Source organism: Nuphar pumila, chromosome 4 (genome assembly GCF_984573655.1).
Source record: "Nuphar pumila chromosome 4, dmNupPumi1.hap1.1, whole genome shotgun sequence".
Lineage (NCBI taxonomy): Eukaryota > Viridiplantae > Streptophyta > Magnoliopsida > Nymphaeales > Nymphaeaceae > Nuphar > Nuphar pumila.
Window position 1 is genome coordinate 39,074,227 of NC_143252.1, and position 20,212 is coordinate 39,094,438.

General features: G+C 38.6%; 1 protein-coding gene and 1 long non-coding RNA gene across 3 annotated transcripts in view; one reads left to right on the plus strand and one right to left on the minus strand.

Annotated features, from left to right (window-relative positions):
* LOC149840059 (uncharacterized) overlaps positions 1-20,212 on the minus strand; it is a 58,201-nt gene that overhangs the window by 1,166 nt on the left and 36,823 nt on the right. Inside the window, exon 2 of the long non-coding RNA XR_016431384.1 lies at positions 6,165-6,202. This is a non-coding gene — a long non-coding RNA (uncharacterized LOC149840059). The remainder of the gene's footprint in view (positions 1-6,164; positions 6,203-20,212) is intronic.
* LOC149840060 (uncharacterized) overlaps positions 14,700-20,212 on the plus strand; it is a 34,716-nt gene continuing 29,203 nt past the window's right edge. The window contains exon 1 of one of the 2 annotated variants that reach the window (XM_090003018.1): positions 14,700-16,001. In XM_090003018.1, the coding sequence (XP_089859144.1) occupies positions 15,266-16,001 (736 nt within the window). In that variant the 5' untranslated portion in view covers positions 14,700-15,265. The remainder of the gene's footprint in view (positions 16,002-20,212) is intronic. The other variant, XM_090003019.1, reaches the window with a different exon arrangement.

Genomic DNA, 20,212 nt, shown 5'->3' on the forward strand with positions numbered 1-20,212 from the left:
AAAACTATATATGTGATTATACCTGAGAGGGACCTGGAATCGAAGATCCCCTATCCTGAACAGCGGCATTGATCTCATTTCGGAGAAAGGGGGCGACGGTGTATTGGAAGTAGTTATTCAGTGATTCATTAATGATCTCGCGTACATCATCACCGGAAAGAATAGTCGGCTGCTTGGAGCTTATGTCGGCGCAAGAAGTTGGTGAGCCGTAACTGGAAGAACCAATAACTGGTGAAGTGTTCATATTACTCCCAAACCCGAACACGCGACCTTTTTTGGGTTCACCTGCTGCAGTCACCCATGCTGTAGGATCAAATGATGGATGCTGAGTAGCGTCTTCGCCATATCGCTCTACCATTTGTTGCTCATATGCCTCCTACAAAATAATGTTTAAAGTATTCATTAATAATTAATGATAACATTATGATGACTTGCATATATATTGCAATGATTATTAATAGAATTAATACATACCGTTGTCGTTCTCGCCTTCTCTGATACGAAGACTCCCGTGGTCTTCCGTTTAGGTGTTTCTACAAACACATCCTTATATGGTACACTGCCTCCTTTTTCTGCTTCCTGCGAAGTTAAATGACAAAAGATTTAGTACACAAATTTGCAACAATACTTATAAAATTAATATTACCATTTTCTTTAGGTGGCTCCCAAATGTCTTAGATCCACCTGTGTGTAGATGGGCTTCGGGCATCTTCGATCGATTTTGTGAAGCCTTCGCAGAGCGATTTTTAAATGCATCTCCCGCCCACATATCGCACATTTCATCCGAGTAATCTCTCCTGATAGTAATAGGACCATGGCCCTTCCACAGTAATGGATCATCTACTACGCCAGATGCTTTTTTTGCTGCAGTCTTCATAGTGTGCAGCATGTCTGCAAATCGATTGGCAGTCACCTTCTGCCACACCTTCCTTGCATCATTTTCTTCCACCGTAGTTGCAAAGCGATTCGAAGCCTACAAATATTTTCAGAAAGTTAGTAGACATTGCTTAAATAAATTAAATATGAAACACATTAACTATGAGGAACAACTGTATACCATGAATGAGGACCACAATCTGTCTAATACCTCCTTTGGGTACTCTTTCCATTGAGCAACTGGTCCTGGTAGATGTTGAAGAAGTGAATTCCTAATCTCCCGTACTACTTCTTGTGGCTCAAACCTCGTGCTGCACATGAATTGTTACACAGTAAATATCAATATAAAATATTTAAAAGATATGCAATAATTGAAAACAAAATACTTACGGTCGATTATCGATATACACTATTCGAATGAGTCTTCTTGTGCCAGCCTGAGAAGACCTTGTTTCCTGTGTTGGCTGTTGACTTGTGCGATCAACTGGTGTAGGTGGGTCGTGTACAGGCGCAACATCATCTGTAAAAAAATACACACCAAGTTCTCAGAATGTGCATTTGAACTAATAAAGCATCTAATTAGTTATATGATATACCTATCACAGGAGCTCGTGAAGATGAAGGTTGAGTCTGGCTACAACTGGATGAGCGACCACTATAACCTCCACGAACCATATTCTAACAAATAACATATGTCATACAATACATTCAAATAATTCACATCAAGTATTACAATGCATTCAAGTCATTCACATCAAGCATTGCAATGCATTCAAATAATTCAAATCATTGACATCAAGTATTGCACTAATTCAAATCATTCGTTAATTGCATAAATTATAATACATTCAGATAATTGAAATCATTCACATCAAGTATTACAATGCATTCGAATCATTCGTATCAAGTATTACAATATATTGAAATAAAATTTTTAATCATTCACACCAAGTATTGCAATACAACTCACATCAAGTATTACAATGCATTTAAATAGAGGTTTGTAGTATAAGATTTTGCTCACTAGCTTGAGAATTCTTCCTCGTCACTAGTTTGACTTTCTTCTTCTTCTTCTTCTTCTTCTTCTTCTTCTTCATTGTTTGCCCATCCACTTGGTACATCATTTGGATCACATTCCTCTATGAATGTTTCATCAGCCAATGGAGATATGACATGCATATCATGCGCAACATCGTGACCATAAGCGAAGTCACAGACATCATCTGATTGATAGTAATCACTGTCTTCAGCTAACTCATCTTCTTGTAACTGATCATACTCGGGGTATAGTTTGGATTTCACCTTGCAAACTGCCCACCATTCATTTCTATCTGACTTTTTTATACTCGAATATGAAGTATAATAAACTTGTTGAGCTTGCGAGGCTAATATGAATGGTTCATATGTTCCAAACCTGGATTTATGATTCACCTCCACAATGCCTGAAGCTTTGTCGAGTCTTGTTGCAGTTGGATCAAACCAATGACACTTGAATACCGTAACCCTGTTATTCATGCCTAAGTAAGTCAACTCCATTATTTCCTCTATAACACCGTAGTAATCATGTTCATTTTCACCGTAGCTGCTACCCTTGACACACACGCCACTATTTATCGTTGATTTGTTTATACCGTAGTCTTTTGTATGGAATCGATAACCATTTACGATATACCCGTTGTAGCATTGCACAACTTTGGTCGGACCATTTTCTAAATCACATATTCCTTGATCTTTAACATCACCATGGCGAACCTACGCACAGACATAAACAATTATTGTGATCACGATCAATTAAGTAACTTGGTGTTGTTTATAAGTACAAAATTTATGTTAGCTTCTTTACCAACTGTTTCAACCACTCCACAAACTTAGTTTCACGTTCTTTTTGTACTTCTGCATTAGTGAGATATGAAACTTTGCTTTGCAACTCCAGATCAAATCGTCTGCAAACCACAAATACTTATATTACCGAGCCATGTATCCACATATAGAACATAAAAGGATTTATAATTGAGTTGCATATACATATACTTACTCGATGTATGGGTCGATCGCTGAACAATTAAAAAGAATATAGATGTGTGCTGCATCTTGCTCTCGATCTGTCAATAGCCTTGATCGGCAACTACCAAATGCATGCCCAAGTCGTTGAAATATCGACAGCTTGTCAGCTACAGTTACTTATTCTCTATCATCGTTACGGGGCGGGCATGTGTAACGTGTTGAAATATGAGGTTCGAAGTACATAGATGAGAAATTTGAAATCTCTTCTAAAGTGTACGCCTCACAAATAGAGCCTTCTACTCTTGCTTTATTACGAACATTTTTTTTTAGGTCGAACATGCATCTGACAAGAATATACATTTCAAATTTTAAATATCTGTCATTAAAGAGACAAATATAAAAAAACATATACCTTTCAAATGGGTACATCCATCGATATTGCACAGGGCCACCAACCCTTAGTTCATATGGCAAATGTATGATCAAATGTTCCATAACATCGAAAAATGCTGGCGTAAATATCTTTTCTAACAGACAAACAGTGGTGATGACAGAGTCCTCGAGATTCTTTACATCTGATACAATGACCTCCGATGCGCACAATGTTCTGAAAAATCCGCTCAACTCAGACAATACCCCCCATATAGGTTTGTCTAACATATCATGGAATGCTAGGGGTATCAATCGTTGCATAAAGATATGACAATCATGGCTCTTCAACCCATATAACTGTCCATCGTCAATCTTCACAGCCCGAGCAATGTTAGAGACATATCCATCTGGAAATCTCAGTTGTCTCAACCATTGACATACATGTTTTATTTGATCAGGTCCGAGCACGTATTTCGCCTTTGGTTTCAGTACTTTGCCATTATACTCTTTGAGTTCCAATTCTGGTCTTTTACATATTAATTTTAAATCCATACGGGCCTTCGGATTATCCTTCGTTTTTCCTTTAATATTCATTACTGTATTGAACACATTATCAAACACATTTTTCTCTACATGCATCACATCCAAATTATGTCGTATCAATAGGGTCGGCCAATACGGTAGTTCCCAAAAAATAGATTTTTTCATCCAATTGTGTTCCTTCCCAAATCCACGGAAGGGTGTAGGACTGCGGGCATCTGTTAATACATCTGGAAAGTATCACAATCTTCTTAAAATCTCTATGCCAGACAATCTTGAGGATAGACCTTCCATTTCAGTTGTGCCTGCTGTAAATGCATTCTTTTGACGTCGGAACGGATGATCGCTGGGTAGAAATCGACGATGGCAATCAAACCAGCAAGGCTTCCTTCCATGCCTCAATCTAAAAGCTTTGGAATCCTCCATGCAGTACGGACAAGCCAACCTCCCATGTGTGCTCCAACCAGATAACATACCATATGCAGGGAAGTCACTGATTGTCCATAGAACAGCGGCCTTCATGTTGAAATTTTGTTTTTTGTGGGCATCATACGTGGTAACACCGTCATCCCACAGTACTTTTAATTCATCAATCAATGGCCTTAGATATACATCAAGATTTTGGCCAGGTGAGGTCGGACCAGGGATCAACAGAGACAAGAAAAGATTTGGACGTTTCATACATAAGCTTGGTGGAAGGTTGTATGGAGTTACAAATACTGGCCAGCATGAGTATGGAGTTGATCTACCCCCAAATGGATTAAATCCATCTGTACATAGACCGAGTCTAACATTTCGCACTTCCATTGCGAAGTTCTGATGAGTACGATCAAAGTGCTTCCAAGCTTCAGCGTCAACAGGATGCGTGATCTTGTTTTCATCGTGTCGAACTTTATTTGCATGCCATCTCATGTGTTTAGCTGTCTTTGAAGACATATACAATCGCTGCAATCTAGGAGTGATAGGAAAGTAGCGGAGCGACTTGTATGAAACTTCCTTTGATCTCGTGCTACCATTGCCTCTTGTCTTTGGCTTGAACCGAGGATGCCCACATGACGGGCATGATATGTCATTTTCCTGCTCCTTGAAATACAACATGCAGTGATTTGGACAAGCATCAATCTTTTTGTAACCCATACCTAGAGCGTTGACCATAACTTTCGCACGATAGAAATTTTGTGGCAATTTCTCATCTTTAGGCAACATACTCTTCACAATCATGCACAAACGGTCAAAACATGATTGACTCAAATTATACTCGGACTTCAAATTCATTAGTTGAAGAACTGCAGACAAGATAGTGTGACTCTCACAACCGTTCCAAAGTGGCTCATCAGCATCTTTAAGTAAATCATAAAATCTACTAGCTGCATTGTTTGGTGATTCTTCATCTACGACAGTTCTTACATCACTAGAACTCATAGCAGAACCCAGTTCTGTTCCTGCAGCATCAAATATCAAATTCGTATATGGATTATCGTGCACCACATTCACCCGTGCATCAAAATCATTTCTAAATTCTTCTCCATGAAACGCCCAGTTCTGATAATCACTCACAAAACCCTTCCTGTATAGGTGATGTCTAACGCCATGAGGTTCTACAAATCGATTATTCTTACAAATCTTGCAGGGACACCTAATCCGACCTGTGGGATCTACCGTACTGACACTCGCCGTTGCAAATTCAATAAAACTATCGACACCATCCATATATTCATGCAATAACTCATTGTCCACTATCCTACGGTACATCCATTCACGGTTTGCAGTCATTCTGTCGTATGATGTTACGAATAGTATCCTAACGAATTAAGAAAAAAACAATCAGAATGCGACGATGAAGAAAATATCAAATTTATCATGCAATATACTATGTCAAACAATAACAAGAATTTTGATACATGCATTGATAACTTAATATTTTCATGTGCAAACTATTAATGACATGATACAATCATTTGAAGCATGCTTTTATTATAAAATTTCACATGGAAGTCAAAATCAAATTGAAAGTAACTACATGCAAGCATGAATACAATTACATCAAACATTGCAATACATCATAATCATTCATATCAAATAAATGGCAAACATGTACCTGCAGCAAACACACTTCAATATTTCACTAACTACTACCATGCTTAGCATGGACTCCGTACTCCAAAAATAAGAACACTTCCATATTTCTACATTAAAATCATGCTCAGCATGATCTCCGAACTCCAACAAAGCAGTCTTAGATATCAACAACTAAGTGAGTGTGTGAACAATAAAGTGTTGCATTCAATAAATTAAATAACATGTGATACATTTGCATCACTTACTCACCACGGGTATTTACCCGATTTGCATTGTTTTTGTCATTTACTTACCACAGGTGGCCGAGCACGAGTTGGTTCCGTTGAAAAATCTGCACAAAAACAAAACAAATTAAGTAACAAACTAACTAATCATGAAACAAGATGAAACACTAACTAAAAAAATTAAAACAAATTAAAACAACTCTAACTAATTGAAAGAAGAGAAAAGAAAAATAGTATATATGTTAAGCCAAATCTAACTAGAAGATGCTAATTTAACAAACCAGCTATAACATGTTGAACCAGTCGACTAACATAAAGTCATAGACAATTTCTAATCTGAACTACTTAGCAAAGGAATAGTAAATCAATCAATTAGTTTACTAGAAAAGATGTGAACTCCGTTTAACCACCACTATCATAAAGAATTCAAATAGCCCTAATCTAACTAACTGATTGTTAGAACATTAAATACCAATCTATCTAAGAAAAATATAATTATAAAAGACTAATAGATTGAAATACTCTAACTAACCAGATTTCAAGAAAACAAATTGAAGTAAAACTAACTACCAGTAGACATTAACAAACTAACAAATTAATAAAAATTTATGAACTACTCTAACTAGAACAAACTAACAAATTGATAAAAATTTATGAAATACTCTAACTAACCACAGTTGATTAAATCTCAACCTAGCCAGTTGATTTCGATTTGAATTTTTTTTTATAATTAAAATTTTTTTTGAATTTTAAATCTCAACCTAGCTAGTTAAACCACCTGCCTTTCCGGCAGGGAAGGGGGTTAAACCCTCTGCCAGAAAGGCAGTTCCGGCATGGGGGGTTGATCCCCTGCCGTGCCTTTACGGCAGGGGGGGTCGACCCCCTGCGTTTTCGGCAGGGGGTCGACCACCCATGCCTTTACGGCAGGGGGTCGACCACCCCTGCCGGAAACGCAGGGGGTCGACCCCCCATGCCTTTCCGGCAGGGGGTCGACACCCCCTGCCGGAAACGCAGGGGGTCGACCCCCCTGCCGGAAAGCACGGGGAGCGGCGGCTGGCGAGGTCGCCGGTGGCCGGCGCAGTCCACAGCAGAGAGGGGGAGACCTGGAGCGAAGCTCGGGGGCCACTGGGTCGCCGAAACTCAGAGCGGAGGCGAAGAGGTGGCTGCAGGGAGGATCGTCGGTCGTCGGCGGCTGAGGACGCCGGTTGCGAGTCGCCGGCGAAGGGGAGACAACACCTCCCGGCAGCAGCCACAGAGGAACAACAGGGAGGAGGAAGAGGTCGGCGGCGGGGCACCGGTGCTCGGAGTCCCTGGCGCAGCCGCTAGCCAAGCAGGGAGGTCGGCAGCGAGGATCGTCGGCGAGGCGGCGGCGGCGGTGGCCGGACGGTGGCGAGAGCCGACGGGCGGCGGGAGGGAGAGGGCGGCGGGCGGGAGCAATACAACGAAACAGGAAAAAGAGAAAGAGGGATGGGATTAGGGATTTACGCGATATTTAGCGACGGCTTAGCGACGGAAACATTCCGTCGCTAAATCAAAATACAAAAACCGCGACGAAATATATACTGTCGCTAATCCGTCGCTAATTAGCGACGGATTAGCGACGACAGAGTTCCCTCTCTAAATCCATCGCTAAAATGGTGTTCTTGTAATAAAAAGTAGCGACAAAAAATTTAGTCGCTAATCCGTCGCTAAGTAGCGACAGATTAGCGATAAAATTTGTTTCTTCGCTAATCCGTCGCGAATTAGCGACAGATTCTATCTCTAGCTAATCTGTCGCTAATTAGCGACGGAAAAAATCTGTCGCTAATTTCCGTCGCTAATTAACAATTTTCTTGTAGTGTCATGAAGCTTACGCTTCAACGCCTCGAGGCTTACGCCTCGCTTCGCCTCATCGCATTTAACAACCTTGCTCGTCATAATACTCGATAAAATGTCAGATTACAGAAAATTTTGAACTTTCCATCCATGGTAAGACTTTTATGTATTTGAAAACATTGCTTGATTGTTTGGTTTATCCGTTTATGTATTTGAAATTTGAGTTTTTTGAAATTCTGTGCTTATGCATTTCACCTATTCTTTTAATATTTCATTAGTAATCTGGTCAATTTTTCTTTATTTTTGAATCTGATGTTGGGTGTTACAATTTGATGTATTTCTATGGGATGAGGCCCATAAATAACCTTATTTTGAACTTTTTTATTTTATTTTATTATAAAATTTGTTGCCCCCCTTTAGGCAAAATCGTGGCTCCGCCACTGGGTCTGGCTAACCCTAACTTGCCTTTCAAAAAACAAATTTGTATGATAAAATATTTAAGTTTTTTTCATTAAATGAATTTGATCCAAAACTTACTTTTGAGAATGAACTGACCCCTAAAACGTTAGGTCACTAGTTAGGATCTCTAAAAAATTATAGTCTCATTTTTTTTCTTGTTGAAAACCAGTAAATGTATTTACTATTAATCAAATGTTTTTCATTCTTAGATGTGTTTCCAGAGAGATAAAAAAATAATAGTTGATACGACACTAAACTTGATGCTTTAACTATATATATATATATATATATATATATATATATAGAGAGAGAGAGAGAGAGAGAGAGAGAGATTTGATCCTGTCAAACTGACCATTTGAACCTTATAAATGGTTATATTGACCCAGTTGGACCTTATAGATGGATTCAACATGGTCCAGATGCTAGGAACCTCTAACACCCCGATCTGGGACATCTCGAGTCCAGGTTCGTGGGTATTATTTTCCAAAGAGAAGAGTATATAGTGAACACAATAGAAACATGGCAAATTTTTTTTTTTATACTCACATCATAGTCTCATAAACTCAAAGGCCTCGCAGGCTACATCATTCATCCATATCATAAGTTCAATAAAATAAAACATAAAATAAAGTCTCATCCCCGTCGAGCCGCCCAAGGACACCTGCTGAAACAGTGACAACTCTGTTAAGTCTTTGGTCAATCACTCTACAATTGTAATTATAAAAAGGGAGGCAAGTCTATAACTTAGTAAGAAATATTTATAAACAATTGAAGACTTTAACTTACAGCTGTAGCGGACTCTAAGCCCCTAGTCTTGGTTTAGTTTTACACCACATAATACACATGTTTATTTCATTTAAATCCTCACATTAATCCTGTCAAAACTCATAAGGTAGCATCCACTTGATGCTAATTGCTTCACTAAATTGGCTACACCGATAGTAACCTACCTACTTTAGGCGCAACAACCCATGTAGAATACCCCAATTCTACGGTGTTGGCCAAACTATGAACCACTCTTTGTGCTCTCACGAGAGTCATGAGACACTACAGTGAAAGATGACATGTTGATAGCTAGCTGGAGAGTCATACTAAAAAATTATGCCTGCTCTCCAAGGTTCATGATTCATGCTACATTCTGGTCTACTTAGAGTTTCAATTGTTGTATAAAACATAATTTCTAGGATGTATTAAACAATTTATTGATTCCTATTTAAACTACCCGAGTTCACTATTTTCTTTATAACTTAGCTAAGTTTCTCAAGTTCTTCCTAGAGTTCTAATATTCATCAAAAGATCTAAGCATGCAGATGACGATGTAGTGGTACTACATTATTAAATCACCGATGACCCAAGCTTATGGCGGCTCTCACTCTTACAATCATCAGGTAGCCCTTTTCATCTGTCACCTCTTTCGAGATTTATGGAGGTAAGTCAAGTATGTTAAGTTGACTTAAACTTTTAGTAAACTAACTGAAAGAAGAAAGTCCAGGAACTTTTACTCAAGTAGTCAATTCTGCTCTCATACATGTAGTTCTATATTTTCTATATATATTTTTATCTAAAATATTATAGTTCTTTAGCATGCAATTTGTATTGACAACTTATAAATACATGAAATCATTCTTGGCATTACAACCAACTCATATGCATTCATTTTATCTCTCATATAACATGAAATACATTCTAAAATGCAACTGAATCAAATACAAAATATATTTATGATCTCAAATATATTGATTTCATGTAAGCTAACTCATACAAATAAGAAAGAGATTGTGTTATTAATTAAACATGTTTATAGTATCTCTTACCTTGAAATGCATATAATGAACTTCTAACCTATAGTTGAATCACTTGTTGAGGTATTAGGATCTATTCAATACATAAAACTTACTTAATAGTCAAACTGATATTTAACATACTTTATGAAATTACCAAACTACCCTTCTTCATAATGGTTTATCGATATTCATTTTTTGGTGTTTTGTGTTTGACTATGAAAACAAGACAGTCAGATTCCTCCTTGTGTCTCAAATCCAAAACACCAAGATTTGTTCATTTTTGAGCTTAGGGTGAAGGATTATGCCCAAATTATTGATAATGGCAAAAAGGTCATTTCACTTCTCAAACAGGTCTGAATTCTTTGAATCTAAACTTCTCATGACCTAACCTAATACTTGCCTAGTTTAGGTTTAATTTGAACCTGAACCTTCCTGATTCAATTATGGATTCCTCGACTTAGATCCAAATCCATTTATTGTAGATTCAAACAGGATAGAGATTCAATCTTTGCTATGTCCAAATCCGATATAAAATCTGGACCTTGGTTCTCTACTTTTGATGCAAAAAACTGAAACTTGACTGATATAATCTAGGTTTGGATCTGAATTGGATTCAAACTTTCTATATTTTGTTTTAATCCTATTGGATCCAAATTCACTAACTGAATCTAATCTTGATCCGGTATGGTCTGACTTGGGTCCTATTGGATCTGGGTTATAGTAGAAAATTGAAATACCCTCTATCTCAGTTTTCTGCATAATTATGTATGTTAATACACACACATATATATATATATATATATATATATATATATATATATATATATATATATATATATATATATATAATCTTCATCTCTTTTTCTTTTGTTTTTTTGCCAGACAAAGAGGAAAATCCTCAGTGTCCTAACGCACCAAACCCGTTTTGATCTAGTATTTCGATTTGCGCGTATACCACAAAATCGAGAGAGAGTCGTGTCCCGTTCATCTTTTTGACCAGACTCGGTTTGGGTAACCCAAACCGAGTTAGTTTGCTAAAATTGGCCGAGATAGTGAACAAAAAGTTCACAACCTTAGTCCTCTCATAATTTGACTCATTTTGGGTGATCCCGAACGGAGTTGGACATGCCCACAAACGAGACAGAGAGCCCTTGCTCTCTGTCCTATTTCCTTTAGGATTGACTCGTTCTAAGCACAAGCTCAGATCGAGTTGTTCTGAGAAAATGCAGGCAGAGAGCAAGTACTCTCTGCCTTGGGCTACTAACCCTACTCGATCCAAAAATATCCAGTCTGAGATGGGTGGCTTCTCTTATCGAGATAGAGATCAATAGCTCTCTGTCTCGACCTAACAATGGTGGCCTGACTTGGTCCAGACTAAGCCCAAACCGAGTCAGGTCACCCAGCAGTTGAGACAGAGACTACCCTCTCTGTCTCGTCTGTCAGTGACCAGGCTCGATCTGGTAGACCCAGACCGAGACAATCACTGTAGTATACTGAGACAGGGAGCTTTAGCTCTCTATTTATGTTATAATTTTGGCCCGGCTCGGTCTGGGTGTGCCCATACTGAGCTAGATTCGATATGAGTAGTGACAGAGTCTTCCTGCACTCTGTCCTACTGCACCTGACCGAACTCTATCTGGGCATGCCCAGACCGAGTTAATTATTTCTCAATTGCTGGCGTCGACGACCATTTTGGTTGCTGGAAGTCATTATATCAACCCAAGGAGAGGGAGAGGCCAAAGTTCTTGGGGGTGGGTGGGGGAATTGAATTGGGTGTAAAGTGATTTGGCATTCTCACTGTCCACAAATGAAGCAATGGACGGTGAAGATGTTAAATCACTTAAAGTGATTTGACAGATCACCTGATCTGCTCTCCTATGTTTCAATATGGAAGTAAATGATTTTGAAATTGCTAATCATTCTCTTATTAATATTGGCAATATGCAGTACCCAGATTGTGTTGAACACTGTACATATAGTTCAACTCAGCTGTTGATAATCAAGATTTTTTAGGTTATCAAAAAGTAGTTCCACTAGAAGCTGTATTGCATCATTATTTTTTTTCAGAAGTTTCCTACCTTATTCTCTTCAGAGGTAGTAAAAGTAATTCTCAAGTAAAAGAAATTTCCTTTTTTTTTGGATTGGCAAGTAAAAGAATTTTCCTTCTTTAATTGGATTGCATCATTTTCTTAGTTCCATTGGATATCTTTCCCCAATCTTCGTATTGTTGGCAGCAGCATTCAGGCAGCTAAGAAATAACTTACTGTTCTACCAATGAATGCCGCAGCTTCTCTTTCCCTCTATTTCTTACTATGGGTAAAACGAATATCCAAACATCATGGTGAGAAAGTGACTTTCTCGCACAAAATATATTGGATTTGATCGGATATCAGATAAAATCTGATCCATTGATATCCCTAAATTCAACAGTACCACCATGTCTTGATCATAGAGTCAAGCTGCCACCGTTTGCACCCTAAATCATGATCTTGAATTTCTCAAAAAAACAAACAAACAAACTGAGAATGAAGCCATCACTGCTAGATAACCCACACTAAAGTTCGAAGCAGCAATTATTTGGCTGCAAAATTTTTATGAGATTTTCAGAATGTTCACTTTATCTGGAAAATCACAGGAAGTAAATAAACTTATGGTTTAAAATATAAGATTTAAGAGATGTCACCAAAAAAATGTGACAAATGAAGAAAGACATTATTATGATATTTCACAAATGAAATTGAAAATTTCATGATAAAGTTGTAATATATCCATTTAAATGAAAATATTCTTAATAAACGTTTAAGATGTCATTTGTTACTATGCTTAGGTTGATGGAGAAAATTAACCTTGCAGTTCTTACTTCTCAAACTGCTTGAGTTAGCTAGATATGAATTCAATTTTAGCTTGTTTATTACCAAGTATAGCGACCCTCAAACCTTTTCCTTATGTTCGTGGTCCAAGCTGATTTGGAAGAGTGTGGCCAATCTTTTTTTGCAGAAGATGGAGGGAGAGAGGATATGTAAGAGAAGCATTCGGGAGTTAGTTGGTGTTTGGCTTTGAGGACAAGAGGATCCAACGATGCTGGCTCCTTTCATTTTAGATTGTGGTTTGACAATTTTTTTTTGACAGAGAAAGCGGGGGTTAGGCAGACCCCTATCATTATACAACTATACCATAGGGATTTGAACTTGCAACGTCCCAACACGAAGTGACGTGCACTAAGCACCTGACACACAAGCGGAGTCCCCATTGGTTGTGGTTTGGCAAATTTGTAAAATCAGGAATGAGACAGTTTTTAAAGCTCTCAAATGGGGAGAGGATTTCTGCCCTTATATTATATATAATATAATATAATATTTGGTTCTATTGAAGGCACATAACTATTGAACTGAAAATCAAAGGTTTAAGTTTTATCACTCAATCTGGACATATATAGAGGGCAGATGGCCTCTTTGAGATTTAAGGGCGCCTAAGGCTTTAAATGAAAAATATATATATATATATAATGATTATATTTTTCACATGTTGTGGGCCTCCAATGAAAAAAATATAAAGAAATATGGGCCTCCAATGAAATATGCCTAGGTAGGGGTGGCAATTTCTGACGGGTGGCAATTTCTGACACGACCCGCCAACCCACCTCTTAGGCGGGTTCGGGTTGGGTTTAAGCCAACCCGTTTAATAAACGGGTCGACCCGTGTAACCCGTTTATCAAATAGGTCGGGTTCGGGTTGGGGGTATGCCAACCCGCCAACCCGTCTGCCCGACCTGTCAACCCGCCAACCCGACCCGCGAACCTGAAAACCCGTTTACCCGACCCAACCCATTTATTAAATGGGTTGGCGGGTCGTGTCGGGTTACCCGTTTATTAAACGGGTCGGGTTCGTGTTTGCCACAGCCGACCCGTTTAATAAACGGGTCGGGTTCGGGTTGAGGTATGCTAACACGCCAACCCGCCAACCCGACCCGATTGCCACCCCTATGCCTAGGCGTCAACTTTTCTTGAGTTGGGCCCTTATATATATGTCTAACATGATTTGTTTGCTAAGGTTCAAATCTTGGCTTGTGTTATTTTGATTCAAAAATATAATTTTTTGAGTCGTGAAAATTTAGTGCATTGTGGATCTTTTATTTTTAAGCTCTTGCAAAACTTGTTTACATGATTATTTTTTTTTTCAAGAAGATTAAAACACATTTTCTACTAAACAAACCTTTTAGATGGCATCTATAAGCCCGAACTACCAAAAAATACATAAAAAATATGAAAAGAAGGTGTTTTATAATCGATGAATTTTTGTTAGCACTTACTCTTTATGATGGGCAAACCGGTGGTTATCAACGAACATGAGACATACTTGGGTAGATCAGGTGCTAACGTTTATCACTACTCACTGATGATAAGTCATCTCCACCGTCCATTACAGCAGTCAGTGGGCCCAACATAACTACATCTGATCGTTGAGATGGACGCCGGTAAGTGATAAGGCTTGTCAAGGCTTATCATCGCCGGATGGTGATAAGGCTTGTCAACTGGCCTGGATCAATTCCCGAGCAAACGGTACGTGTCATAAAAGAAAAGCATAGGGGTAATTTTGGTATCTCTCGTGGCGTTAAAGCCTGCCTTCCTCGGCAAGCAGCCGTCGTTCCACACTGTGGCTCTCCTTCCTCGTGGTTTCCGAAGCGAGTGGGGATTTCCTTTCCTTCGATTCTTCCAAACGCTGGAAAAAGCTTCGATTCTCCGATCTTCGAAGTATCGAGGGAAGAAGGCGATCGTCTCCGTTCGACTCTCGCAGATATTTTCTCTTTCTCTGAATTTCCCAGCTCTTCTGCTACGTCTCGTTGGTTTGATTCCTCCAAACACTCTCGATCAAGAAATCTCGGGAAAAATCTATCGTTTCTGATAGGAAAAGGTGGAATTATCGGAAAATCATCTGGGTTCGTCGTCTTCGTGTTTGTTTTGTGTTCCCCTTTCGTTGGGATTCTCGTCTGGAATTTTTAGGGTTTTTGGTGTCTGTTGATTAAGGTTTCTTCTATGTGATCGTAGTTTCGACCGTTTCGTTTATTTAATTTATCAAAAAAGAAAAAAATCCCAAAAAAAGAAAAAAAGAGAAAATGCCTCTTATTGAATCGTTCCGCCAGAAAGAAGCGTCGAATTTTAGCCACGGGTTGTCTTCCACCCTCTCGCCGCTGGCCCCGCCCTTCACGGTCAAGCGCAATCCGGCGAACTCGAGCCCCAACTCTTCTCAGTTGGTGGAGCCCTCCTTTCGCGATTACTCGTCGTCGCCCTTGTCTGGTTCTCTTGATAATTGGCTTCATCTGCACCCTCCCGCATCTGCTCCCGATGGCCGGCGTTCCCTTGATGTGGACGCAGGTATTGGTGGCTCGAATTTTCCAGCAGCAGCCGTTGTCGGGGTTTCCGATGGCTTCGGCTATCCATCGGGTTCGTACGGGTACGCCGGTCATTCGTCCGAGCTCGGTGAGAAGGGGGCGGTTGTAGATGAGCCCTACTGTGCGCCATTAGTTTTGGGGATGCATGACGCTGTTGGTTCTGGTTTTGCTCAATCTGAAGGATCCTCAATGTCAGAGTACTTCCAGTATCCAACAGAGTACGGTTATTATTGTGTTGGTGTTGTGCCGGATGGTTCATCTCAGAGCGGCGGCTACAATCAAGCTCTGTGCGGTTACGAGCCTTTGAACAAGTGGGAGGACTACCAGGGTGGAGAGTTGGGCAAGGAGAAGCAAGTGAATGATGCTGAGCAAATTGGTGATTATTTCTTGCCAAAGATCAAGACGTTCCATTCGAATTTCAGATGTCCCCAACAAGAAGAACTTTCTCTGCGCCCATCGGGTATCTCGCTTTTTGTTTCTTCTGTTTATAAATCTAGAGAATATTTCATCATGAAAATTATCCATTCCAGTTTGGAGATTTTGAATTTAGAGTCTTCATCTAATTTTTATTTCTGGCGCTTTAGGTGAATGTGCTGAATTAATTTTGATGATTTGCTCATTGCTCAATACAAATATTAGAGAATTTTTAAAATTTGAAGTCATTATCACAAATGCAGTGGTCACTGAAGCTTCAAATTATGGAGGAACCATGTATATCTTCTGTGCAATTCATCTGTTTTGTTAATTTTTTTGAAAATTGATTGCATTGAATAACTAAGTGGACTTTATCTGAGAACCTTTTGTTTTCTTACTGTAGATATCTTATACAATCTTCAGTGGAAATGACAGTTTGAGTTATGTCTCCATTTTTTATATGTTTGATGCAGTGGTTGCTTTCTATATTTATCCTTTCATATTAGACAATGTGCTTTGTGACTAATATTGTATATGTTGTAGAAGGAGAAAGATTTAAAAGGGCAAATTTCAAATTTGATGCCTATCTTTATTCTTAAAGATGGTCAACCTGTCTGAGAGATCTTTGGTCATAATGCTATGATCAATGTGTTCAACTTGATTTTAGTCCATAAGTTCCCTGCTTTTATCTCTTTACATTAATCTGAATGCATTGTTGTTTCCATTTGTTCGAGTAGCTGGTTCAGTACTTTCTTCTCCCATTGAACATCTGCTTTACCTGTCATGGTCGGGAAACTTTAGGCCCGAACTCCATAAGAACCTTCCTGTGGTCTTTATTGCCAATCTTCTATCAGGTGCATCAGTTGTATAGACATTCTGTTTATCACAATACACAAATCTACTGTATGGTTTTTGCCCAAATGCAGTTCTACGCTCATGATTTCTGCATGTTTTGTAATTCCTGCAGCCATTTTCCTGTATTTATTTTCAGAAGTTGGCCTCACAACTGCTTCTGCTTCCTTCATGAGATATCCACTTGCAATCCTCTTTTGATGTATCAACCAACTTGATTTTTCCTTTTGCAGGGAAACTTTCTCTACTTCCTCTAGATGTTCCCCTGGCTTTTACATGAACTAACTAACTTAATGTTCTATATACTGAAGTCTGGATATGAGGCTGTAAAAAGCACAAATCTTTGATAATATTTTGGTGAACACCCATGTGAACTGTGTTCCTTGAAATAATATACAAGCCCTGATTATCAGAACAAATCTCCTTTATTTGGGGAATCAGGGGTGGCTACGGGATTGACATTTATTATCACATAGTAGTCTTTTATTAAATATAGAATGAGCTTTTGCTGCTGAAAGCCAATAGATCTATTAGAAGCCATTACAACTTTCTAGGTCATTCATACAAAGCACCATTTTTTAGAAGCATTCAGTTCCTATGTTTCTCTCTCTTGTCACCAAAACTATGAGAATATCACCATTTTTTTTAAATATTATGATATTTATGAGAAATACGGTTAGCTGATATTAAAGGATAAATATCACGATATTTTCAAAATATTGGCTATAACAAATATATCATGATATTTTAAAAACAAATCTCAATTTCTATACCTAAAGTATATTTTTCCTAATTTTTTGTTTATTTTAGTTTTAAAATTTTTTAATTGCTTTTCATATTTTCATAAAAAATTACTGCTGAAACATGTTATTTCTAGTCCTTTTTAGTTTTTCTTTATTTTTTAATTTTTTTTAAACATCCAAGATTTTCTCAATAAAAATCACTTTTTCTAAAAAAAATCATGATATAATACATTGAACAATATTTATGGCTCTGGTTGAGACAGACGAGGATATACATTTTGACATCTATATGCTCATTTTATTTGGGAGCTAAAATTTCAAACACGGCAACTAAACCAAGTTAAAATGTGTATATCTGTTTACTTATTTGATGGATGTTCTTCAGCATAGCATGACCTCTAGGTACCTTGTAACATGGACGTTGACACCTACATCCTGTGAAAATATCTCAAAAAGAGATAAAGTGTGCTATAAGTAGGGGTGGCAATCGGGTCGGGTTGGCGGGTCAGCATACCTCAACCCGAATCTGACCCGTTTATTAAACAGGCCGGCTGTGGCAAACACGAACCCGACCCATTTATTAAACGAGTAACCCGACACGACCCGCCAACCCGTTTAATAAACAGGTTGGGTCAGGTAAACGGGTTGGCGGGTTGACCCGCCGGCCTAAACCATTTATTAAATGGGTCAACCGGGTTGGCGGGTTGGCATACCCCTAACACGATCTCGACCCGTTTAATAAACGGGTTAGGCGGGTCGACCTGTTTATTAAACGGATTAGTTTAAGCCCAACCCGAACCCGCTTAAGAGGCGGGTTGGCGGGTCGTCTCAGGTTTTGCCACCCCTAGCTATAAGCACACCAAAGGCACAAGAACACTTAGAACAAATGTACACAAAGGTACAATAGAGAAACACAAATGCACAAAGGCATATAAAATATAAGGAATCTTTATTGAGAAGAATGGAGAACAAAAGCTCCAAGAAGTGAGTTTTACAAAGGGGTATCTCCCCTATTTATAAGCTAACAAGAAGCCTTGGAGGGGCTCCACTAGCTGTTGGAGCCCCTCCAACGGTTAGAATTCTAACCGTTGGAGGGGCCCAACAGCTAGTGTTGAGCCCCCTCCAAGTTGACTTTAGTCAACAAACAAAAAGAAAAAAAAAGGAAAAGAAAAGGAAAAGAAGAAAAGGTAAAATAAAAATACAAAAATACAAAAATACATTACAACATATTTATAATTATGAATATGCACAAAAGAGGAGAAATGACTATAATACCCTTGCAGATTTTACAAGAAGAGAGAGAAACATATATATATATATATATATATATATATAAGAGATACAATTTAACACCCTCCCTAAAACTTAGGGCGCAATGACCGAAAGTTTGCCAAGGAGAAAGTTGAATCTTGGTGAGCAAAGCGCCTTGGTGAAGAAATCTGCCAACTGATATTCTGAAGTCACATAAGGAAGGTTGATGACTTTTTGTAGATATCAGTGTTATTAAAAGTGTGCCTCAAGGCGCAAAATGCATACTTCACCTCAAGGCGAGGAGCTTTGTGCCTTGAGGCACAGGCATAAGGCGTAAAAGCCCTGAGGCGCACGCCTCATACGCCTTGAGGCGTATGCCTCAGGGTGAGGCGCGCCTCAAGGTGAGGCGTACGCGCCTCACTTAATTGAAGTTGAAGGCCTTAGACATTGCCCTTAGCAATCCTGAAGCCATCATTGCTCGCATTCTTAATGTGGGTGCTTGCAATCTCTGCAATTCTTAGCTTTCTTTCGAGAAGTAAATGCGACGAATGGGGCATTTGCTATGGCACTTCATCCATGGCTTCAGGCACACACACGATGAAACATGTGATTATAGGGACTAGGGAGTGAAAGGTGCGCCCTTCTACCAGATGGTGTGGTCATCATTCTTACTGTGATTTTCGATTTGGGATAGCACAACTTTTCTTCTTCACCACTTTGTTCGATTCTTGATGGGTAGGTGTTGCAGTTTGCTCATCCATGGGGAAGCTCGACTGCACACTTTTGTTGTTTCAAACATAAGCCCTTGTTTCAAACCGGGTCTCAAACATAAGCCCAAGAAAACAAACTCTGAATCAAGCTCCACAACTCATCAGCGGGTTCACCGATTTGTAGTCTAATAGACACTCAAAGCAACCACATTAATGAAGTCATTGGGATTAGTTGCTTCGTTTCACAAAAAATTAATATCCGCGTGTCAACTTGTTCAATGTATTCAATTTTGTAGGAGCAATAATCTCTTCTAGAATGTGACGTTAAACCCTTTTAGTGGCAAAATCAAGTCATGCAATTACATGCGGTCACAACCTTATATATATATATTAACATTTGGTTGTTAATGCTAAAATGCATTTTCTAATTATGACATGATATTGTTAAATGCTAATATGTATTTCGTTGTTAATGTTAATTTTTTATGTAATGAATGCTCATGTTTTATTTCTTAGATACTTACATAGATCAAGTTGTTGCATTAATGTTATTTTTACATGTTAATCTCATATTTTTTAGTATTTATTTGAGATTTTTTATTTCTTGTTGGTTGTTGCTTTATCAATAAAACATTTTTTATTTATTTACAATTTTAGATATTTTTTATAATTTTTTTAAGTTAAAAAAAAACTTTGAGGCT